The following is a 24,081-nucleotide window of genomic DNA, read 5'->3' as shown; positions in this document are numbered from 1 at the left end:
CGTCGCTCGGGCTCGCTGCAGCATCCGCAGCAGCAGCAGAAAACACGCCTGCCGCGTCCCCCAACTGACCACCACCCAACTCGACTGGTGGAATAGACGAAGACGGAGCTTTACTATGAACCTTTAGATTACTTTCTTTCTATCTTGTACAACTTTTGTTTTCTTCCGTTCTCTTCATCCTCTTTCCCCCGTCCGTTGAACCCTCCCGGTTAATCCTCCCCATTCGAAGCCGACACCGCGCCCATTTCCCGTCAACATACAAACCAGCATTCTGTCGCGAATCCACGTCACAACCTTCGGTCGGCCTCTATGAGCTCTGCGAGCCCTCTTTCATAGAGTTACAACTATGGAGGTTGCTAACGCGGAGGTGTCAAATGGCGTCCCTGCGCCAGCGCAAACACCTTTGGTCGATTCAAATGCGGTGATCGAGTACCTGAGCGAAGTGCTGCGGGTGACTTTGGGAGCTCTGAGAAGTGAGCTTGAAAGCACCGGCAGTTTACTCTCCCCAGCAAGATACAATGAGACCGTGCAGCGATGTACGCGATTTGCGTCGGAGTCGCAAGTTGCCCTCTATGTACAGAAGGATGTTGTGGCCTCCGAAGAAGCAAATGGAACGGAGACAGGTGAAGGTAGGTTGCCCTCGCTCATACCCTGCTACCAGCTACGACGTGCTAACTAAAAATTATCTCACGCTTCCAGACCTGTCGTCCAAATACGTCTACAACCTCTCCGCCGAGATCTCGTCCTCCTCGACCACGGTCGCTACGGTAGTTTTCATCAAAAGGCCCACCGCCATTGACCCATCACTCCCCATACCATCGCAGATCCAAGTTGTGAACTTCCCTGGTCCAGCATCGCTCAGCAATGCCCAATCCCAGCAAGGAGCGTCTCAGTCGCCATATGAGATTCTACACTTGCTGGTGCACCACGGACTAAATGCCTACTTCGAAGCCAACACTCGGAGCCAAGAAGCAGCTGGTGGCGCAAAGCCCAGGACAGATACAGAGGCAAAGACCGGCGTGTCTAGTACGAAGAAGAAATTCGCGGAACTGGAACTTGGACTTCGGCATTTGCTGCAAAATGTTGAAATCCCGGCGTTGAACCTGCCACTGCATGAGGTGGTCCAGGCTGCCCTGGTCGATGCAGAAAAGCGCGGAGTCAAGCCTTCGGTAGAACTGATTGACCCCGCCATCCTGGAGAACAGTACGTTTGTCAACAGCATCCAGAACACTGTGAATGCCTGGATCCGCTCCATCCAGACGATTACCAAGATGTCCCGCGATGCCGATAGCGACTCGGCCGCCCAAGAGATCAACTTCTGGCTGTCCATGGAAACCGCACTTGAAGGAATTGAGAACCAGTTGAGGGGCGATGGAGTCCAGCTGACAATGGATATTCTCCGACATGCGAAGCGTTACCAGGCCACTCTCAGTTTCGTAGCCGACACAGGTCTTCGCGAAGCAACTGATCTTGTGCAGAAATACAATCAGCTCATGCGGGATTTCCCCCTCGACGAACTTCTCTCGGCGACCACCCTGCAGAAGGTGCAAGAGTCTCTCAACTTGATCTTCAACCATCTCAACAAAAAGTTGAAGATCTGTCCCTACCCGATCAAGCGTGCTCTTGCTCTTGTGGAAGCCATCTCCGGGGACCTAGACAACCAGATCCACTCCTTGCTGCACGGCCGAACCATTTTGCACTTGGACTACCGTGAGTTCCGTTCCCTTATGAAGACCGCTGGTGCGATTTGGCGGACTTGGGACGAAAACCTCAAGGAGTTCACCAATGTCGCCCGAGAGTCTACTAGACGCCGCAACGAGAAGTTCATTCCCATCAAAATCGCCGCGCGCCATGAGAAGACGCAGGAAAGATTGAAATATATCAATACATTCCGGGTCAACCATGAGCAGTTGCAGCGAACGATCGTCAACGTCCTTGGCCCGAAGACTTCGTCTGCGGGAGATACGGCTGCCGGAGCTGGTTCTGACGGGGCCGTTATCGTTGAGGAAATTGGCGATGTCGACGCAGTCGAAGAGGTGGCGCAAGCTTACGCCGCTCTGCGGAACGTGGATGTGCTCGATGTTTCTCCCGAAGGAACTCAGCAGTGGATCAAGGAGGAGATCGCGTACAATGAACGTACCTCCCGCGTCGAGAACTCGATCATTGCCCGTCTGCGTGATCGTCTTGCTACCGCCAAGAACGCAAACGAGATGTTCCGTGTCTTCTCGAAGTTCAACGCTCTTCTCGTCCGCCCGAAGATTCGCGGTGCAATCGGCGAGTACCAAACTCAGCTCATCGAGAATGTCAAGCAGGACATTTCTTCGCTGCATGAGCGGTTCAAGCAACAGTATGGCCACTCTGAAGCACATGCTATGGCGCAATTGCGAGATCTGCCCCCCGTGTCAGGTGCTATTGTCTGGGCACGCCAGATTGAGCATCAGTTGGATGGCTATATGGGCAAGGTAGCGAACGTGCTTGGAGAGGATTGGGCCTTGCATTCCGAAGGTCAAAAGCTTCTGGCCGAGAGCAATTTGTTCCGGAAGAAGTTGGATACTCGACCAGTCTTCGAGTCATGGCTACATGACGTGCAAAGACGGCATATCACGATCTCGGGACGTCTCTTCAACATCATTCGTAACCGAGCCGCAGGGAACACGTTTGAGCTGACCGTCAATTTCGATGCGCAGATTATTGCTCTTTTTAAGGAGGTCAGAAACCTCATCTGGCTCAACTTCCAGGTACCTCATGCGGTGAGCAACATCTCGAAGGAAGCCAAACGTGTGTACCCGTACGCCATTAGTTTGATGGAAAGTGTCAGAACCTTGCTCCAGACCAATCGCTCTATTGCGGCCATGACTGAAGTTGCCATTCTTCTGAACGGCTACGTCAATGACACCCAAAGTATGATCATAAAGGGTGTTCCCCTCCGTTGGGAATCGTTTGTGCATTCCTACGAACTCCATGTCAAGCAGTCAGCATTGGCTAATGGAGCCATTGACGCGGCCATCCCAACCAGAGGCGAGAGCAAGCATGTTCAGTTCGTTCGGGAGTTCGCTGGGTCGGCATCTGTACTCCAGTCGAAGACAGCTGTTTTGGCTTCGATAAACGAAAGCATCCAGAAGGCGACCCATGAACTCAAGACTTGCCCTTATGAAGCGGCTGCATTTAGGCAGCGCCTGGACGCCATCCAAGTTGCCGTCGATAAGCTGAACCTTGAGAACTATGTTAACCTTGGTTATTGGGTGGCCAACTTGAACCAGAAGATCGAGGGCATCTTGCGCGAACGTCTTCATCGTGCTATTCGCGAATGGATCAACTCCTTCCAGGAAGCAACTTACAGCTCGCAGAGCCTTCAAACGTCCAGCGGAGTGCAGACAGGTGAAGGAGAGACGCTCTCGTACAACATCGAATTCCCAGAACTCACCCACGAGATCTCCATGCGCAACCAGTTCCTTCATCTCGACCCACCGCTTCAATATGCTCGCGCGAGCTGGTTCGCGCACTTTGATAACTGGCTTGGTGTGATCTGCAACCTCGAGAAGATCAAATCGTCCCGTTATCAGATATCCATTGACGTACAGAAGGTCCAGTTGTCTGAAGCATGCTTCGCCACTCTCCCACAGCACTGTACCAACGAGCTGGGTCAAGTCTATAATGCAGTCGAATCGAGGTTGAGTGAAGTGTCTGCCTATGTCGACAAGTGGCTGCAGTTCCAGTCCCTCTGGGACTTGCAGTCCGAACAAGTCTACGACATCTTGGGTGACGATCTGTCTCAGTGGCTCCAGCTACTCCAGGAGATTCGCAAGAGCCGTGCTACGTTTGACACTTCGGAAGTGAGCAAGTCGTTCGGAAATATCAAAATCGATTACGAGCAGGTTCAGACACGGGTTAATGCAAAGTATGACCAGTGGCAGCATGAGATCTTACTTAGATTCGGCTCCAAGCTCGGTGGCCGGATGAGAGAGGTTCATTCTGAAATCGCCGCTGCCCGACGCGATCTTGAAGGCCAGACCCTGGAGGCTGCCTCCACGGCCCATGCGGTTTCATTCATCACGATTGTTCAGCAATGCAAGCGCAAGGCAAAGGTTTGGGAACCGGAGGTTGACCTCTTCCGGCAAGGCCAGGCCACACTCGCGCGACAACGCTATCAGTTCCCTAGTGATTGGCTTCACGTCGAAAACGTCGATGGTGAATGGGCCGCGCTGAACGAATTGCTTGCACGAAAGAGCAAGATTGTCCAGGACCAAACAGAAGGATTGCGCGCAAAGATCTCAGCAGAGGACAAGGTCATCAGCGACAAGATTACAGAAGTCATCAGCCAGTGGAACGAGGAAAAGCCCGTGTCTGGTACCATTCCTCCCGAAGAAGCATCTCGTACTTTGAGCATGTTCCAGTCTCGACTCGAATCTCTTCAGTCAGAATATGAAATGGTCTCGAAGGCGAAAGAGGCTCTTGATCTCCCGGCCGGCGTTGAATCTTCTCTGCCTGCGATCCTGGAAGAGGTCCAGGATTTCATGTCTGTCTGGGCCGCTCTGTCAACTATCTGGAAGAGCCTTAATGACCTTAGGGACATGCTTTGGACAAGCGTGCAACCGAGAAAGCTTCGTCAATCTATCGATGGCTTGATCAAGATGACCAAGGAAATGCCTAGTCGGATGCGCCAATACGCGGCTTTTGAACATATTCAGAATGTCCTGCGTCAGCTGCTGAAGGTCAACCCCTTGCTCTCTGATATGAAGTCCGAAGCCGTCCGTGAGAGACACTGGCAAAAGATCTACAAGGCCCTGAAGCCAGGCAAGCGATTCTCTCTCGTGTCGCTGACTCTCGGTGATGTGTGGGACCTCCAGCTTACTGCGAGCGAGGTTATTATACGCGATATCATCGCACAGGCGCAGGGTGAGATGGCACTGGAGGAGTTCTTGAAGTCCGTCCGTGAGACATGGCAGAATTATTCACTGGACCTTATCAACTACCAGAACAAGTGCCGACTCATTCGCGGGTTCGACGATTTGTTCGCAAAGTGCAGTGAGAACCTGAACTCCCTTCAGGCGATGAAGCATTCTCCATACTACAAAGAGTTCGAGGAAGAGGCCACTTCCTGGGAAGACAAGTTGAACAGAGTGCACGTTCTCTTCGATGTCTGGATCGATGTCCAGAGACAGTGGGTCTATCTTGAAGGTGTCTTCACTGGTAACGCGGACATCAAGCACCTTCTTCCCCTTGAGTCCAGTCGCTTCCAAAACATCAACTCCGAATTCTTCGCTGTAATGAAGAAGGTGTATAAGTCTCCCTTTGTACTGGATGTACTGGCTATCAATGGTGTGCAGAAATCGTTGGAAAGATTGGCCGAGCTGCTGAACAAGATCCAGAAGGCGCTGGGTGAGTATCTTGAGCGCGAGCGTGTATCTTTCCCTCGCTTCTACTTTGTTGGTGATGAGGATCTTCTGGAAATCATCGGTAACTCCAACGACATCGTCCGGGTGGCGAAGCACTTCAAGAAGATGTTCGCTGGTCTGTCTGGTGTTCTCATGGATGACGACAACAACATCGTTGGCTTCACTTCGAAGGAAGGCGAAGAGGTCCGCTTGAAGAAGGAAGTCAACCTCGTCAAAACACCCAGGATCAACGACTGGCTTACTGCTATTGAGACCAACATGAAGTTGACGCTGGCCGAGCTTCTCGCTGAAGCCGTGGAGCAGTTCGAGCCGCTTTACAACGCCTCAGAAGTTGACCAGACTGCTTTCAACGACTTCCTCGCCAACTACCCGGCGCAAATCGTTGTTCTTGCCAGTCAGGTTGTTTGGACCAGCGCTGTCCAGAGAAGCCTGGAGAACGGTGGCAGCACTCTTCAGTCTTTGTTCGACGCCCAGGTTCGGATTCTGGAGCTGCTCGCTGCCACTGTCCTTGGTGAACTGGATGCAATTAGTCGAAAGAAGTGTGAGCATATGATCACTGAGTTCGTTCACCAGCGCGATGTTATTTCCAAACTTGTTACTGCGAACGCTACCACACCCATGCACTACCTCTGGCTCCTCCAGATGCGCTATGTTTACCAAGCCGAAGGGGACTTCCTTCAAAGACTGTACGTTCATATGGCGAATGCGAAGTTGAACTACGGCTTCGAATACCTGGGAGTTCCGGAACGTCTTGTCCGCACGCCTCTTACGGATCGCTGTTTCTTGACACTTACCCAAGCACTGTGCCAGAGACTTGGTGGTTCGCCTTACGGACCGGCTGGTACTGGTAAGACCGAGTCTGTTAAAGCGCTCGGTCTTCAATTGGGACGCTTCACTCTTGTCTTCTGTTGTGACGACACCTTCGATTTCCAGGCTATGGGCCGAATCTTCCTTGGTATCTGCCAAGTCGGTGCCTGGGGTTGTTTCGATGAGTTCAACCGTCTCGAGGAGAGAATCCTCTCCGCTGTTTCCCAGCAAATCCAAAACATCCAGATTGGTCTCAAGAATGGTGAGACTGATGAAAAGGCTCAGATCGAACTGGTTGGCAGACGGTTGTCTGTGAACCCCAACACTGGTATCTTCATTACTATGAACCCTGGTTACGCTGGACGTTCCAACCTTCCGGACAACTTGAAGAAACTGTTCAGGAGCGTTGCTATGTCTAAGCCCGACAAGGAGTTGATCACCGAAGTCATGCTCTTTTCTCAAGGTTTCAAGCAAGCCAAGCACTTGTCGAAGCAGACCGTGCCCTTCTTCGACCACTGCTCTACTCAACTGTCGAAACAGGCACACTACGACTTTGGTCTTCGTGCTCTGAAGAGTGTTCTCGTCAGCTCCGGAGGACTCAAGCGTACTAGAATCGCCAGTTCCGAGGAGGACCTGGGACCTGATGAAGTTATCGAGCCCCAGATCATCGTCCAGAGTCTTCGGGAGACCATTGCTCCTAAGCTGGTTCGGGAAGATGTGGACAGGATGCTGGAGATTCAGAAGCAGGACTTCGCCGGTGTGGAGTACGTGCCAGCGAACTACGAGAAACTTACGGCCGCAATCCGCGACATCGCCAAGGAACAGCATTTTGTCGACAGCGAGATGTGGATCACCAAGGCGTTGCAGCTCTACCAGATCCAGAGCATCCATCATGGTGTTATGATGGTTGGAAAGTCTGGTGCCGGAAAGTCTGCCGCATGGAAGATACTCCTTCAGGCACTGCAGCGTACCGAGGGCGTTGAAAGCGTTTCCCACATCATTGACTCCAAGGTCATGTCTAAGGAAGCTCTCTACGGTAGTCTGGACGCCACTACCAGAGAATGGACCGATGGTTTGTTTACCGGCATTCTGAGAAAGATCGTGGACAACCTTCGAGGCGAAGATTCCAAGCGGCACTGGATCGTGTTTGATGGTGATGTCGACCCAGAGTGGGTTGAAAACTTGAACAGTGTGCTTGATGATAACAAGCTTTTGACGCTTCCCAACGGTGAACGTCTCAATCTGCCGCCCAATGTTCGTATCATGTTCGAAGTCGAAACCTTGAAGTACGCTACACTGGCGACGGTCAGTCGTTGTGGTATGGTCTGGTTCAATGACGATACTGTCACGCCTTCTATGATGATTTCGAACTATGTCGAGTCTCTCAGAACGCGGACTTTCGAGGACCTGGATGACGACAGTGCTCCTTCTGGTCAAGCTGCCATCAAGACTCAGGATGCTCAGGATATGCTGGCCACCATTCTTAAGCATTTGTTGCAGACCGAAGACCTCGTTCTGCAGGCCCTCGAGGAGGCTAAGAAGTACAACCATATTATGGAGTACACTTTCATCCGCGCCCTCAACACTTTGTTCAGTCTTTTGAACAAGGCCTGCCGCAATGTTCTCGAGTATAACATCCAACATGTCGACTTCCCCCTTGACTACGACCAAATCGAGGCCTATATCTCTAAGAAGCTTCTTCTTGCGCTGGTTTGGTCATTCACTGGTGACTGTCCCCTTGCGGATCGCCAGTCTTTCGGACAGTTCGTGTCTGCATTGACTACTACCGATCTACCACCTGATGGTGCAGCATCCATCATTGACTTCGATATCACCCTGCCCAAGTGCGAATGGGCGAGCTGGCAGTCCCAGGTTCCTACTATCGAAATCAACACACACTCCATCACGCAGACCGATGTGGTCATTCCTACTGTGGACACTGTTCGTCATGAAGATGTTCTGTACTCTTGGCTCGCCGAGCACAAGCCGTTGCTGCTTTGCGGTCCTCCAGGTTCCGGTAAAACCATGACTCTGTTCGCTGCTCTCCGCAAGCTTCCAAACATGGAAGTGGTTGGCCTCAACTTCTCGAGTGCTACTACTCCTGACCTCCTGATCAAGACATTCGAACAGTACTGTGAATACAAAAAGACGCTGAACGGAGTCGTGATGTCTCCTAACCAGATTGGTCGCTGGTTGGTTATTTTCTGTGACGAAATTAACCTTCCGGCTCCTGACCGTTATGGAACCCAACGAGCGATTTCCTTCTTGAGACAACTCGTTGAGCAGAACGGCTTCTGGAGAACATCGGACAAGACCTGGGTTACCTTGGACCGCATCCAGTTCGTGGGCGCCTGTAACCCTCCCACCGATGCTGGTCGTACGGCCATGGCAGAGAGATTCTTGCGCCATGCTCCTTTGGTCATGGTCGACTATCCAGGAGAGGTTTCGTTGAACCAGATTTACGGAACATTCAACTCGGCCATTCTGAAGATCCTTCCTTTGTTGCGCGGATACTCGGAATCCCTTACAAAGGCTATGGTGCAATTCTACTTGGAGTCTCAAGCTAGGTTCACGCCCAAGATCCAGCCTCACTATGTTTACTCGCCTCGTGAGCTTACAAGATGGGTGCGTGGTGTGTATGAAGCTATCAAGCCCCTCGAGACTCTCTCTGTTGAAGGCCTGGTCCGCATCTGGGCGCACGAAGCTCTGCGACTGTTCCAAGATCGTCTGGTTACGGAAGACGAAAGGAATTGGACCGCAGACGCTGTTCGGCGCATTGCCCTCGATAATTTCCCCACTATTGATGACCAGGAGGCTCTGAAGGGTCCGATCTTGTTCTCTAACTGGTTGTCTAAGAACTACGTGCCTGTTGAACAAGAGAGGCTGCGTGATTTCGTTAAGGCTCGTCTGAAGACCTTCTGTGACGAAGAGGTTGACGTTCCCCTCGTGCTGTTCAATGATGTCCTGGAGCATGCGTTGCGCATCGACCGTGTCTTCCGCCAGCCTCAGGGTCACCTCATTCTCATTGGAGTTAGTGGTAGTGGTAAGACAACTCTTTCTCGTTTCGTTGCTTGGATGAACGGTTTGAAGGTGTTCCAGATCAAGGTGCATGGTAAATATTCATCGGAAGACTTCGATGACGATCTGAGAACCGTGCTTCGTCGCGCCGGTTGCAAGGGCGAGAAGATTTGTTTCATCATGGACGAATCGAACGTCCTTGATTCTGGTTTCCTGGAACGCATGAACACTCTGCTTGCAAACGCGGAGGTGCCCGGTCTGTTCGAAGGAGACGAATTCTCGTCTTTGATGACCGCTTGCAAGGAGGGAGCCCAACGCCAAGGTCTCCTTCTCGACACGCAAGAGGAACTCTACAAGTGGTTCACTTCCCAGATCGTCAAGAACCTGCATGTCGTGTTCACGATGAATCCTCCAGAGGAAGGCCTTTCTTCGAAGGCTGCAACCAGTCCTGCTCTGTTCAACAGATGTGTACTCAACTGGATGGGCGATTGGTCAGACCAGGCTCTCTTCCAAGTTGGCTCTGAACTCACACAATCCGTCGACTTGGACAAGCCGAACTTTATTGCTCCTGATAGTATCCCAGTGGCCTACCGCGAGTTGAGCCTGCCAGCCTCTCATAGAGACACAGTCATCAACGCCATGGTTTACATCCATTACTCGCTGCAAAGATTCAACCAGCGTTTGCAGAAGCAACAAGGACGCACAACATTCCTGACTCCGCGCCACTACCTCGACTTTGTTGCTCAGTACGTGAAGCTCTTCAACGAGAAGCGCGAAGACCTCGAGGAACAGCAGAGACACTTGAACGTTGGTCTCGAAAAACTGAGAGATACCGTCGATAAGGTCAGCGATCTTCGAGCCAGTCTTGCCCAGAAGAAGACGCAGCTGGAGAAGAAGGACACGGAAGCAAACGAGAAATTACAGAAGATGGTCGCAGACCAGCGAGAGGCAGAACAACGTAAAGCAGTTTCTCTCGAGGTTCAAGCTGCTTTGGAGAAGCAAGAGGCGCAAGTGGCTCTCCGAAGGGAAGTTGTGCTCAGTGATCTCGCTAAGGCTGAGCCTGCCGTCATTGAGGCACAGAAGAGTGTCAGCAACATTAAGCGTCAGCATCTTACTGAAGTCCGTTCCATGGGTAATCCCCCTGCTAGCGTCCGACTGGCACTTGAAGCCGTCTGCACCCTGCTTGGCCACAAGGTCGATAGCTGGAAGACGATCCAGGGTATTATAAGAAGAGATGACTTTATTGCTAGCATCGTCAACTACGACAACGAAAGACAGATGACTAGGAACCACAGGATCAAGATGCGGAACGAATTCCTTTCCAAGGAAGACTTCACCTATGAGAGAGTCAACCGGGCTAGTAAGGCTTGCGGTCCTTTGGTGCAATGGGTCGAAGCTCAGGTGAACTACTCCGAGATCTTGGACCGTGTTGGACCTCTGCGTGAAGAGGTTGATCAGCTCGAGGAACAAGCCCTGCAGACCAAGGCCGAGGCCCAAACCATTGAGAACACCATCAAGGGTCTCGAAGACAGTATCGCTACATACAAGGCTGAATATGCTGCACTTATTAGCGAAACTCAAGCGATCAAGACTGAGATGTCCAGAGTGCAGTTCAAGGTTGATCGAAGTGTGCGCTTGCTCGACAGTTTGTCATCAGAGCGGACGCGTTGGGAAGAGGGAAGCAGGTCTTTTGAGACTCAAATCAGCACTCTTGTTGGAGATGTCCTCATCGCGGCAGCCTTCCTTGCTTATGCTGGTTTCTACGACCAACAGTTCCGTAAGGCCATGATAGACGAATGGGTCACCCACCTGACGCAAGCGGGCATCAACTTCAAGCCACACAACCCGATTACCGAGTACTTGTCTAATGCCGATGAACGTTTGGCTTGGCAGGATCACTCGCTGCCGGTTGACGACCTCTGCACCGAGAACGCCATCGTTCTGAAACGCTACAACCGGTACCCCTTGATCATCGATCCTTCGGGCCGTGTCACCGAGTTCTTGGAGAAGGAGAGCACCGACAGGAAGCTCACTGTTACTAGCTTCTTGGATGATTCGTTTGTCAAGCAATTGGAGAGTGCTCTGCGTTTCGGAAACCCCATCCTCATCCAGGATGCTGAACATCTTGATCCTATTCTCAACCACGTCCTCAACAAGGAATACCAGAAGACGGGTGGCCGTGTTCTCATTCAACTCGGAAAGCAGGAGATTGATTTCTCGCCATCCTTCAAGCTCTTCCTCTCGACGAGAGATCCTTCTGCCACCTTCCCACCGGACGTATGCAGTCGCACAACCTTTGTCAACTTCACTGTCACGCAGAGCAGCTTGCAGACCCAGTCTCTCAACGAGGTCCTGAAGTTCGAGCGTCCAGATGTAGACGCGCGTCGTACCGATCTGGTCAAGTTGCAGGGCGAGTTCAAGATCCACCTGCGTCAGCTCGAGAAGCGACTCTTGCAGGCACTGAACGAGTCGCGCGGTAACATTCTTGACGATGACAATGTCATCGAGACCCTCGAGACTCTGAAGAAGGAGGCAGCAGAAATCTCCAAGAAGATGGTGGAGACAGAGGGAGTCATGACCGAAGTTGAAAATATCACGCTCAACTACAGCATTATTGCCCGTTCTTGCAGTGCTGTTTTCGCAGTCCTGGAGCAACTGCACCATGTCAACCACTTCTACCAGTTCTCCCTGCAGTTTTTCGTTGATATCTTCAACTCTGTACTCTACCAGAACAAGCGCCTCGCTCAAGAAAAGGACCACGCTGCACGCGTACAGATCATTCTTCGCGACCTCTTTGTGACAACTTACCAACGTACTTCATTGGGACTGATCCAGAAGGACCGCATCACATTTGCTATGCTTCTTGCCCAAGCAGCCCCCTACCCTATGGACAAGAGGATCATTGATATGATCCTTGACGAGTCGATGGGGAGTGTGGACCTGTCAACTTCACCTGAACTCAAGGAGCAGGTCTTGAACAAAATCGCCAATATGTCGCTCTACAAGTCGATCTTCCCTACGATCACCACCGAGCAATGGGAGCAGTTCTTTAGCGATGAGCTCGCGGAGAACTCAATCCCTGTTGTCTGGGAAGAGACCACAGAGAACATTGACAGGCTGCTGCGCTCATTGTTGCTTGTGAAGCTCTGCAGAATGGACAGATTCGTGCCAACTGCGGAGCGTTTCATCGAGGCCGTCTTTGGCAGAGAACTCTTCGAGGGAAGCACCGACTTGAAGGATATAGTTAGCCAAGTCACAGCAACTACGCCAATCGCCCTCAGCTCCAGCCCTGGTTTCGACGCCAGTTACAAGGTCGATGCTCTTGTCGAGCGCATGAACGCAACCTGTGCCAACATCGCGATGGGTTCGAACGAAGGTCTTGAGAGCGCTGATAAGGCAATTAGCAATGCAGCTGCCGCAGGTAACTGGGTTCAAGTCAAGAACGTACACCTGGCGCCGTCATGGCTGCAGAGTTTGGAGAAGAGGCTCGAGTCCCTCAAGCCTCACAAGGACTTCAGACTCTTCCTTTCGATGGAATCGAGTCCCAAGATCCCAGTCAACCTCCTCCGTGCTTCTCGCGTGCTCATGTACGAGCAGCCTGCTGGTGTGCGCGCCAACATGAAGGATTCTCTGTCCTCGTTGTCTACCCGGGCCTCCAAGGCACCGGTCGAAAAGGCTCGTGTCTATCTTCTTCTGTGCTTCTTGCACGCAGTGGTGCAGGAGCGACTCCGCTACGCCCCAAGCCTGGGCTGGAAGGGATTTTGGGAGTTTAACGACAGTGATGTAAGCCAAACCACCTCAACCCACTTTTTCAGGACATCCCACTAACATCATCACTTTAGTACGAATGCTCCGCTCACATCATCGACTACTGGGTCGATACCATTGCTCAAGGCCGATCCAACGTCGCTCCTCAGAAACTGCCCTGGGACATGATCCGCACCCTCGTGACCGAGACCTACGGCGGCAAGGTCGATGACTTCGCCGACTTTAAGCAGCTCGAGAGCCTGGTGACTAATCTTCTTACACCAGCCGCTTTCGAGGACGAGCACAAGATCGTTTCTGGTGTCGAGAATGACGACTGTCTTACCCTGCCTGGTGGAACAAGCATTCGGGACTTTGTCGAATGGGTTAATAAGCTGCCGGAGCGTGAACCCCCGACATACTTGGGTCTGCCGGCTAATGCGGAGAAGTTGCTTCTGGTTGGACATGGTAATAAGATGATTTCGGATCTGTCTAGAGTGACGACGTTGTTGGATGAGGGGGAGCAGTTGATGATTGAGGCTTGATTTGAGGGGCGATAATAGAATTTTGTGGTTGTATGACACCGTTTGTTCATCCTGTATCTAATAGATCTTACATTGCGTTCAATTCTAGATCGTTGGTCTACTCTATTTCTTTTAATTGTATGTTTACTGCTACCACTGCTGCCACTGTGCAAAGTGCATTAGAGTAGCGGGCACCCCCCAGGAAGACCACAGACAAGAACGGTTTATATTGTAGCTTGATGTTTTAGCGTAAGCCCATGCTAGAAACACATATTACTCCCAGCAGGCAAACTGTCAATGCACAAACATCTTCCACACTACTCTACCAAACTCGTAAGTCTAGCTTCAGATAAACAATGCCCTATCTATGAACCCCTGTACTCCAGCGAATACTTCTCAAATGTCCGCCTTTCAGCAGAAACCCGGAGAGCTAGCCCTTGCACCGATGCCTCCTCGTGCATCTTATGCTGAACATCCCTTGGCGGGCGATTCTCCCCAGCCCGGCGAATTTCTCTAGGCGCAGTGCCGCATGGTTGAACCTATATAAAATCCTGTGGTTCCTCACCCTTCTTCTCCTTCCAGGTCATCATTATCAGAGTCAAAGACTTCAGGGGCTTCTGCAGTCGACGAGGTTCTGCCGCTTTTAGCGGTCAGAGGAGCGGTCAGACTAGACAGAATTCGTCCATTTCGGAGTAAGGCTTGGTCGCGGAGTATTCCAACCATTAACCTCATCTTAGGTGAGCCCTCAAGCATTACTAGATAGTTGTTGGGCATCCTGCTCGAGACTATTCTGAGGCGGCTTCATGAACTTTCGGTAAAACAATTTCACTTCGTATTCTTGAACAACAACTTCTTTTTCCCGGAGCTTTCTAAGAAATGCTGGGGTGAGAAGGCCTCTCTTAGTGGCGGCAACACTTTATCCCATGTCCTTCACGGTGACCAAGGCTTCTAGCATGATCAAAGTTGCTTTACTTCTTTATTTTTTATTGTTTCAAATATGATAGATATTAGCTGGCTTTTCTGCTGCTGTGTCTGATCTGATTATAATAGTTTTGTAGATTACTGTTTGTTCTTTTATGATATTTTCATAATTTATCAACAGTTTCTTGTCAAGCGGGTGATTCCATTACCAAGGATATAATATCCACAGATAATGGGGTACTAACAGACGCCATTTTCTTATAACCATACGGTCAGACCCTGAGGCTCACGGTTGGGTCGTATCTCCCCTTTTCTATGATTATTGCTCGTCCATCCCGGGCCTCGTGAAGCAATAGTGTCGATGAAACCAATGTCCTGGAAGGTAATATGGCGTAGGGTTCTTTAAGGATGAATTGCAGCGTTCCAGCGTTGCTGCCGAATCGGGTAATTAGTTCCTCTTCTCTTTTCTTCTACCCTTCTACATATAAGTAGGAAGCAGTGGTAGCATGTCCTGGTTTAACTGTTCCTGTAGCATCCGCTCTCGGTTCTGCATCTGCTCCTGGTGGGCAGTGTAGTTTGGATCTGATCTTGGTCCAGGGTTTGTCTGAGATCCAGCACTTCCTGCCGTAGTCTTGCCATTTTAGCGGCCTGTTCTTCGGCCTGCCGGCGGCGGACACGCTGTCGTTCGCGCTCTTTCTCTTTGACATTCATATCGTTGCTTTCATATACGTCTGAAATATCACATTCATTCAGTACTCGACAGGAAGGTCCGCGTCTGAAGTTTGCCACGATCTCTGGCAATTCCTCCACGATGCGTTTGAAACGAGTAGAATCAGTTGAGCCAATATTGGTTGTAGCGTGTATCTCCTGATACCGATTTTTATTCAGAGTATAATGTAATTAGGAAGCATCTCTTAGCATGATACAATCAACAAAAAATTGAACTACCTTCTTCTTTACCTCCGTTTTCTGCTCCCTGCACGGACCGTGCGGGCGCATCTAACATCTAACAAGGGATCAAAGATAGATAGAAATCAAAAGAAAAGGTCTTTTCATTGTTTTGTGTCTTTTGTGTGTTGCTAAGACTACATAAAACATGAAGAAAACAGATGATAATGTCATTCTGTGTAGAAGGAATAAGGAAGGCGCGGCGCGCCCGCTGCATTTTCTTCCTCATTTGCATAGAAATAGAACTGTTTGCTCCAGCACGGAGCATGAATCCTGGTCATGCCAGCATTGGGTGAGATCTATGGTGGAATTTTAGTACTTTGTATGGTCCTTTGGGAATGAATAGGTCTGATGTGTTGCGGCAAAATCTGAATGAGTGAGTGTAAGTTATTTGGTTGTTGTATAGATCCATGAATAGTAGAAGGCCGATGCTACCATGAATTCCGCAAGATTGGATCAAATATGCATCTCCGAGAAGTTAAATCAATAAAATCGCGATAAATTTCCAAGCGAAGCTCTTCAATCCCCCTGCAGATATAATGTTCCATATTCCGTTTCGCCGCATGCAGGCAAATCCAGCATGCGGAATATAATGGTACAACCTGGACAGGCTCCTGCATGTACCTCAACCACCCTGGGTCGTATTCAGAGACCGAGAAGTATATATATTTATAATTCTCTCTTTCTCCCAGTTGGCCTATCTGATATAATTCAGCGATGGGCGACCCCCGCACATGGGGAATGCTTTACCCATGCTACCATCTCGGCCACTTCTTGTATAGTGATATTCAGATAGTGTGATTTTCCTTCAGGACGATGTCTGTATATCCTCCATGGATTCTTCGTACTCCTTAGATTGATGAGTATGTTATAGGGCAGTAACAATTATTTCTGCCCGATATGTGTTCTGAGAATTTCTAAGACATATACTATCATAATATAATATATCCCAAAGAATGTCGCCCTGCATCTGCTCCGTGCTGGAGCCAACGGATCTAAATCTAAGCAACTGTATAGAAGAAAGACGTAATGCAAGGCAGATGATCAAATTGTAACTATCTATGAGTTTTTTTCGTAGAAGATGGAATTGCAACGCAAGTAAAGACCGTTTTATAATAGGAAGGGGCGCCCTGCCCGCTGCAGCATCTATGGTGAAGACTTTTATCTCTTTCCGGAGTTTTGTAGATGTATCCATCTACCCTGAGCCAGGAAGGGGTTTAGTGTAGCAAATTTGTCAATATGGTGCTTATAGTAGGCAGCGTGCTAGATCAATTCCTTAGCTAATATGGATAGGCTTCTGCATATAGGTTCTGTGATCTGCGATGTTATTCAGTCGAATGTCGGGATATTTACTGCATTCCGGAAACAGCCTCGATGGCACTCACGAAGTTATCCAAGGCGGAAATCCAGATGAGACCAGTGCAATGAGCTATTCTCCAAAGATAGCGAGCACCAAGCTCATCTTCTGGGATATCTCTAGCATCCCTGCTAGGTCTTTGGCTTCTGGCTGTAGTATAGGGCCATAGTTACATATACTATGTTATATAGCTAGATTGGTTTTTTCTTGATAGTAGTAATACTAGTATTTTCTTCAGATATATCATACTTTAGCTTCAAAGCTGGATATAGAGATGGAGAAGAAGGAGAAGCAAAGCGGGTTGGAAGAGGATATTTATACTGTTGCTACAGACTACACTGCACTTCCAGCACGGTGAAGAGAAGGAGTATTACTGTGAAGTATACAATATTGAAGAGAAATACTACCTATTCACAGAACCTATTCCCAGCAGGTTTGTTGGGGAATAGAGATACCAGTATCACTGAATGAAGAATGGAGGACTACTGCTAGTTCATCTATGCAGAATATTAAGCTTATCAGATCGTAGTTAATGGCATCGTCTTCGGTTGGTTGTTAGGCGGCTTGGAAGTTTATTTTAACTTGCTGTGGCGGGATGTTTGTTATAGATAGATAGTAGTATATAGTATGATGTATGTAGGTAGTTTGATGGAAGAGGGTTGTCTTCGAGGTCAGTTGATCGTTGGTGCCAAGTGGGTGGTGGTGATCTGGTGGATTCCGGTTACTTCTAACTTTAGATCGATAATAGGTTATATGTGTGCTCTGCAAAAAGGAATGAGGGGGGCGGAGTACACATGGAGAAAACGATACTTTTACCATCCAGTCGGTGCTCATTAGACTACCTACCGTCTTGGATGGACAGCCATTGAGACCTGCTTGCTTCCGTCCTACTTCTGAGGAAGTAGACTACGATAACTACCTATCCTCATCACATCTTATAACATACCTTACATAAGACACATATTACTACTACTGCTGCTGCTACTATACGTCTTCCATGGCAGGCCTTAATCCAGTCTCATTAACATACCCCAATGTAAACCAGGTCAATTCTTCCTTCCGACAAACAACAAATTCAGAAATAGCAACAAAAGGATAAAAAACACCGGGAAGTTCAACAATCACGTGCTGGACTAGACAATATGCCAATCGAAAGGAGTCATCGACGACATCACCAGATGACAGCACCAGAATAACGAGACATATTGGGATTTAAGGTTGAAAGTTGACCTGGTTATCCATGAATGACATGATCAAGCTTGCTGCAGATCCTGCATTGCTCTCTCGTGCAAATCAACCGGAATGTAACTGTACAAGGCACGCTCACCATCCTCATTCAAGCCTGCTAAAACAGCAAGCACCTGATAGAGGAAGAAGTCTTTCTGGTGAAGGATCGTTGACAAGCGTTGCGCACATGCTCTCACGAACATGGGAATTCCGCGTTGATAGTTGTACATGAAGAGCGGTTCTAACCAAATCCGTAGAGAGTATGACCCATCTATTTCAGTGGGAATATGTTAGTATATGTCCGTCTGACGAGACTGGAAGTGGAGGCAGATCCAAGTAACCGGACTTACTTACTCTGTTCAATGCAAAAAGACCTTCGCCATCTTATGTCAGTATACGCATATGAACTAGGTAGTATGCTGGGTGCTCACATCTGTGGTACGGACAACCTAGAAGTAGTGATGTCAGTTCATGTTGTCCAAGCCATCTAATAAACTGACATTTTCATCGAAAACATACCTTGCGTTCGTGGCCAGGAGTGGTGGAGGATTCCATTACCAGAAGAATTTGCCGGATTATCTTGAACAATCAGCTGCTTGTTCCCGATATATACATATCAAATCCACGTACCTCAGTTAGGCGGTTCTTGACAGTCTTGCGGACTTCAGGATAGACATCAGCGCTAATGCGAATGACGCCACCGCGGCGGGCAAGACGACTATATTCAGTGATGAGTTACTGGTGTTATTCATGGTACACATGCTGCTATCTTAGGAGACGCATGTTTGATTGAGTTTGCGTACCGGATCGAGGGGCGGGCTAGCCTTCGTTAGTGGGAGACTTGTGGTATTGTTTATTGATTACTTTGACTTACTGATTCCGTCTATGTTGTTGCGCAAAATCTTGCTGTAGCACGATCCATTGTTAGTATTTTCTACTGGAGTAGGGCAGCGTAACTCCGCAGAGAGATTCGTGAGGGGATACGATACCGAAATCGCTTCTTAGGGAGGAATCTTTTCCCTCTTCTGTCCGTTACTAGTCTCGGGTCCATGGTAACTAGATCTGTATCTACAGACAACTTGCAGAGGTGATCTGGGGGACCGGGAGACGTGATCTGGAGACGAGTTGTAGAGTAACAGGATGATGAGATTTGGAGTTTGGAGGGCTTGATATACTGCATCATGAACTGAGTGAATGCACCGTGCAGTTGCCATGCGTGTTAGTGCTCGGTGCATGGTGCATCAAGCAAACGGGGCCAAGGGGAATGTCATGGCAACAAGCGGGTCTGTGCAGTGAAGCATGAGGTTGAGGAAGACATGATTGAGTAACATTAGATATACCCTCTGGGAGGTTTATGAACAATTAGGGATGGATATTTGCGTAGCATAGCGTATAGGTAACGTCAACGGGAAAATATCAAACAACACTCAGAACGCCTTCGATGGGGTCCATAACCATGCCATATGCACCTGGATCGGTCTATGAGATGAACGTGGCCTCGGAGAACATGGTTCCCTCCTCGGTGACTTCGGAGTCGCCGACCTTGAGCTTCAGAGAGAGCTTCTCCTGAGGGCAATACTAGAGACTGAAGTTAGTATGCTGCACCAGTGACATACGATCCAAAGCACAAACCTGGAAGATGTATGGTCGCGTGCCGGCGACACTGCCAGCAATGGTCTTGATGAAGCCGGGCACTTCCGCCATCACGTCGATCCGGTCCAGTCGGTTGCCAAGAGCCCCGTCAAGCTCCGCATGGACTTCTTGTCCTTCCTTAGACTTGCCATCCCAGACCCACTTGATAGACTTGGGCTCGGGCCAGTCACTTTCAGCATCCTGCGATGAGTCGGTGTGAGTGGCGCTGTTGTTAATACCAGCATAAATGATCTCTCCATCCTTGACGATACCGCCGACGTTGACCGTTGTCGATCCGTACGACGGAGGGGTGGTGTATTCCATCATCATGGCAGAGTAGGTAGGGGTCTGGAAGTTGACAAAGTTCCACCGCGCAGCTATACAAATGTCAGAAACTTCGCTCTTCGAGGTGTCATGGCGAGAAGCTTACCCGCGTGGTGAGGCTTCATGCCCTGAAGAGCATGGATGAACATTCCCCGGCCCGTGAGGTCGTAGGTCTTCTCCTTGGTCGTGATGGTACCCTCAACGGCACATCGGGGCCAGAAGGCATGGCTCATCGAACCCCATGGGTTCTCGGGGTCCGTGCCAAAGTAGGACGTGCCGTCCTTGCCGATCATGAAACCAGGGGAAGAGCGCTTGAATGTCAGGTTCACCAGACTGTCTTCGTTCACAGCGGACTTGATGGTATAAGTATCGCCATCCTCGTTGAGTTGGACAGCGAGGTTGTCGGCACCAAAGGAGAGCATGCTTTCATCGAACATGAAGTTGGACAGGGGATCCGAGTGCCAGTTGTGGGGTCCATCGCCTTTGAGGTTGAAGATCTTCGATGTGAACTGAGCGGTGGTGTGGAGACCTCTGTGGGAGCACGAGCAGCATTAGAAGATGAGACGAGAGTGAGGCGATGTTGAATCATTGGTAAGTAAAGGTACAACTCACACGATGTTGCTGTAGATCAGCTGAACCATCGCCAAGGTACCATCATCGGCCATGATGTAGAAGACCTTGTTTTCGACATTGGTGTACTGGTAAGCGCGCCAGCGCAGGTCATTCTTGCTGAGCTCGGTATAAGGAGTCTCTTGGGCCTGGCGGGCGACAGATTGAATGGCTTCAGGCCCATAGATGGGCTCCTGCGTACCGGCAACGGAAGCGAGACTAGAGGCGGGGGATTTCAGTTAGCAAACAAAAAACATGTATATCAGCTGATTCAGCAGAGTGAAAAGAAGAGCAAGCATACGTTGACTTGAGCCAGTTCATTATGGGCGATATGTGAGGTGTCGGGAGGAATTACAACGAACAGAGGGAGGTTGTGAAAACAAGAGAATGGGAGATGTGAGGAAAGATGGAAATCAAATCGATAGCGCGCGGGGCCACAAGGGGGGTTCAGTCGATCGTTCTATAGTAGCTTCCGGTGGTCTGGACAAATGCTGGGACGAGCAGCTGGCGAGCGGGACAAGACGGGAAGAAGAGCCCAAAGTCACAAACAATCACAGTTGGTTTTCTGCCAACAGCAAAGGATCAATGGGGCATTAATCCAAATGAACTTCCGTGCAGCAGATGAGTGAGTTGGTGTGGCAGGTGAAGCGCTGACCGCCAACTGAGCGAGGAATCCGGATGACGTCCAGCACTCGAATTGCAGGCGGATTTCCTGTTTGGGCTTCGCTTGTGTCCCAAACGGAAAGTAACGCCGACCCCGCGGCGCCATCCCGAATCCAGAACCCCAAGAAAACTTGGCCGCAAAAGACGCTCGCCGACTGCCGCATTGATTGTTGTCAGTTGCTGTCCGGACATTCCCATACGCTCCCTCACTTCAACTCCAATTCGCCTTCACTTTGATCTTTATCAAACGTACCCTCGACCCTCATCATCATGGCGAAGAAGGCATTGGCCAAGGATCAGATTGTGAAGCTCATCGTGGGCGCCGGTCAGGCCAGTCCCAGTCCTCCCGTCGGTCCGGCCCTGGGTAGTAAGGGTGTGAAGAGTATGGATTTTTGTAAGGTAAGCTGAGGGCACACTCCATGGACGGTTCAATTGGATTTTCCCTCTGCAAGACGTCCAATGTGAGCTATCTGCACGAGAAGGACGCGCAGGGCTGATATGGTATACTGTAGGAATTCAACGCCAGAACTGCACACATCAACACCGGTGTCCCCATTCCTGCGCGTGTCACTGTCCGCCCCGATCGTTCCTTCACATTCGACCTCCGTACTCCCACCACCACCTATTTGCTGTTGCAAGCGGCCAATGTGGAACCTCGCAAGAATCGCATCCGTGGCGCCCAGAACCCGGGCCATGAATTCATCGGCAAGATCTCCCTCAAGCATGTCTACGAAATCGCCAAGATCAAGCACTCCGAGACGCGACTGTCTGGATTGAGCCTACAGGGTTTGTGTAAGAGTGTCATTGCCCAGGCCAAGTCCGTTGGCATCCAGGTTGTACCATGAGGTTATTGCGGAGCGGGCGATTGGTGATGTCGTTGTACACTATCTTGTGCCCTTACTCCCGTAAGGTTACTCCTCTTCTTGTCTTGGGCTTACGAAATTGGCGTTATGTGGAACTGGGTTTGTTACCATCTGTATCATAGGCATTGCATGTTGTATAGAAAGCGTTGGCTGGTGCCTCAAGCGATCACATGAAGTGGATTTGACTGTCTGACCATGAAGGGCTCGGCTCTTGGGTATAACGGTGGGCGTAGGTTGCTGATGATGCATTCCTGACCAGGGCCTGTGTGCGGGCTGGTTATCACGATACCTATACGAAGTAGTAAGAAGTCGGGTGGAAGCCCGCGAGTCAGTAATAGCGATATACACGCCTTTCTTCTTCACCTACCAATCCATGCCGTACCGTTGCCAGGGGGCTTTTCGATCACTCCCAATACTCATCAGCGGGTTAGAAAGTGTTAGAAAAGGGATACTAGACAGTCTGTTGCTAAAGAGTCAATATTGACGCTGGTCCCTCGCCAAGTTGGAGATCGGAGCGAAGGGGAAAAGTCGAGCGAGACACAACAGCGTGCCCAGAAATACCGCCGAGAAAGCCAAGAGGCGGAGGACACGCAAGTTTCCTCCTAACGTCTTGGATACGCGGCCAGGTGAGAGGTCGGGGGAGGAATCGTCGTACGGTCCTGTAATGACAAGCCCCTTTCTTCCACTATTTTGCTTGGCAGGCCTGAAAGCTGTTTCTCCGCTCGAATCCTCAGCAGTGCTCTTCTTGGCCTCACAACACAGTAATTTAGTCGACGGACGGCAGAGGTTGACAGTAGCAGCAAGCCAGGAAGCAGGTAAGTAATGGCCTGAGATGATGATTCCATAATCTGCAGATGTGATGTGATGGGGCTACCCCACATTCTATACGTGCTTCTGGAAGTGTACCAGAACATCCTTGACAAGGGGCAGGTGGCGACTATCTTGAAAAAGTAAGTAGCTGGCCAGATTGGGAAATGGCGATATACACTCCTGGCTGAAACTAGCGCTCATCAGAAAATAAATTAGTTGGGAGCCTTCAGCAGCCTGATTATACTTGTAGTGGATAGCCAGCCTTTTACTTGGATTCATGATAGTGCTTGTGAGGCGGCTGTTTCTTCATTGTTGACTCTTTATACCCCAGCCGCACTACACTACTATAAGTAGTAGAGAGACCCAGCCGTCATTATTCATTATTATCTCCATCGAAACGGAAACTTTCCAGATCGGGCTGGGTTTACCGTCCACTGGATACCCAAAGCGGAATGAGACGCCCCACAGGAGCACTAACCCCAAAACAGCATGGTGACGCTATCCGAACCAGGGCGCGGGTTACCTACCTGAACAGACAGATGAGGTGCTAGTTATCAAATAGTAAGGTTATAGTCCAGTAGGAATTGGGTTAAATCGGCGAGAACATTGAGCGGATAATTTCACGCGTCTCCGATCCCGAAGGCTCCGATGATTGACAGGAGGTGTGTGAGAGAGTGTCCATGGACAAGGGCAGGCAGCTGACGGACGGACAGATGATCAAAGGGTGGCCGATTCATCAGCTGAGTGGACCGTGGGTTCGCCCTCACTCCAATCTGCATGCATTAAACCCACGCCAGATGAGATCCAGAAGAATCTAGCGGGGTAAGCGACCAGCCCATCCATGCCTGTGGGCTGTGCGGATCGGGGAATCTGGAGGGTCGTCGTCCAATACTGTTCGCGGATGACAAACTGCCCGGCTAGACGGCACCGGCAGCTGCTGTTCCTCCTCTTCTCGGTGCCAACTGACCTCCGGAGCAGATAGGATAGATGGATAGATAGATAGTGGAATGAATGAATGGATGAATGGATGGATGATGGCAAAAGCCCGTATGCAAGCCATATAACTAACCAATTACTGAATCACTAATCATCGGCTTATGACGGGCGGCCGTTCGGACAACTGGCATAGATGTTACCGGTATTTACATGCCTGCCTGCCTGCCTTACCCGTAACGGCCGTGCCTTTGATGTCATGGCAGCCGTTCTCCGGGTCTCCTTGTTTGTTCTCCATTTGTAGA

The 24,081-nt window shown here is 50.1% G+C and overlaps 4 protein-coding genes across 4 annotated transcripts; 2 read left to right on the top strand and 2 right to left on the bottom strand.

Moving 5' to 3' along the window:
• The first annotated feature begins 36 nt into the window (after positions 1-36).
• Positions 37-13,600, top strand: BO79DRAFT_289325 (dynein heavy chain). The gene is made up of 3 exons (XM_025688770.1): positions 37-629; positions 700-13,004; positions 13,064-13,600. The coding sequence occupies exons 1-3, from the start codon at positions 347-349 to the stop codon at positions 13,508-13,510; spliced, it is 13,035 nt and encodes a 4,344-aa protein (XP_025536925.1). The 5' UTR covers positions 37-346; the 3' UTR covers positions 13,511-13,600.
• A 4,846-nt stretch (positions 13,601-18,446) lies between these two features.
• On the bottom strand, positions 18,447-18,993 carry BO79DRAFT_154359 (uncharacterized protein; the record flags this gene model as incomplete). Its single annotated transcript, XM_025678748.1, has 5 exons — positions 18,447-18,521; positions 18,573-18,660; positions 18,746-18,761; positions 18,817-18,848; positions 18,932-18,993. 5 exons carry the CDS (start codon positions 18,991-18,993, stop codon positions 18,447-18,449), a joined length of 273 nt encoding a protein of 90 aa, XP_025536924.1.
• Positions 18,994-19,087: 94 nt separating this feature from the next.
• BO79DRAFT_239376 (survival factor 1 family protein) lies at positions 19,088-21,138 on the bottom strand. The gene is made up of 5 exons (XM_025684913.1): positions 20,809-21,138; positions 20,511-20,726; positions 20,005-20,429; positions 19,575-19,951; positions 19,088-19,520 (listed from the first exon to the last, which is right to left on the bottom strand). The coding sequence occupies exons 1-5, from the start codon at positions 20,826-20,828 to the stop codon at positions 19,422-19,424; spliced, it is 1,137 nt and encodes a 378-aa protein (XP_025536923.1). The 5' UTR covers positions 20,829-21,138; the 3' UTR covers positions 19,088-19,421.
• A 210-nt stretch (positions 21,139-21,348) lies between these two features.
• Positions 21,349-22,201, top strand: BO79DRAFT_289323 (mitochondrial 54S ribosomal protein uL11m). Its single transcript, XM_025688769.1, has 2 exons — positions 21,349-21,569; positions 21,683-22,201. Exons 1-2 carry the CDS (start codon positions 21,441-21,443, stop codon positions 22,013-22,015), a joined length of 462 nt encoding a protein of 153 aa, XP_025536922.1. The 5' UTR covers positions 21,349-21,440; the 3' UTR covers positions 22,016-22,201.
• Positions 22,202-24,081: the final 1,880 nt, after the last annotated feature.

Source organism: Aspergillus costaricaensis, assembly GCF_003184835.1.
Source record: "Aspergillus costaricaensis CBS 115574 unplaced genomic scaffold BO79scaffold_27, whole genome shotgun sequence".
Classification (NCBI taxonomy): domain Eukaryota; kingdom Fungi; phylum Ascomycota; class Eurotiomycetes; order Eurotiales; family Aspergillaceae; genus Aspergillus; species Aspergillus costaricensis.
This window is presented reverse-complemented; position numbering and strand designations above follow the sequence as displayed.

Bases quoted from the DNA above. Each gene is read 5' to 3' on its own strand.
- BO79DRAFT_289325 (XM_025688770.1), top strand. From the start codon at position 347: ATGGAGGTTGCTAACGCGGAGGTGTCAAATGGCGTCCCTGCGCCAGCG. The intron at 630-699 runs GTAGGTTGCCCT...TCACGCTTCCAG, and splicing joins TGGAACGGAGACAGGTGAAG to ACCTGTCGTCCAAATACGTC. The intron at 13,005-13,063 runs GTAAGCCAAACC...TCATCACTTTAG, and splicing joins GGGAGTTTAACGACAGTGAT to TACGAATGCTCCGCTCACAT.
- BO79DRAFT_239376 (XM_025684913.1), bottom strand. From the start codon at position 20,828: ATGAACTGGCTCAAGTCAAC. The intron at 19,952-20,004 runs GTAAGCTTCTCG...ACATTTGTATAG, and splicing joins CATGAAGCCTCACCACGCGG to CTGCGCGGTGGAACTTTGTC. The intron at 19,521-19,574 runs GTTTGTGCTTTG...TTCAGTCTCTAG, and splicing joins CGCGACCATACATCTTCCAG to TATTGCCCTCAGGAGAAGCT.
- BO79DRAFT_289323 (XM_025688769.1), top strand. From the start codon at position 21,441: ATGGCGAAGAAGGCATTGGCCAAGGATCAGATTGTGAAGCTCATCGTG. The intron at 21,570-21,682 runs GTAAGCTGAGGG...GGTATACTGTAG, and splicing joins AGAGTATGGATTTTTGTAAG to GAATTCAACGCCAGAACTGC.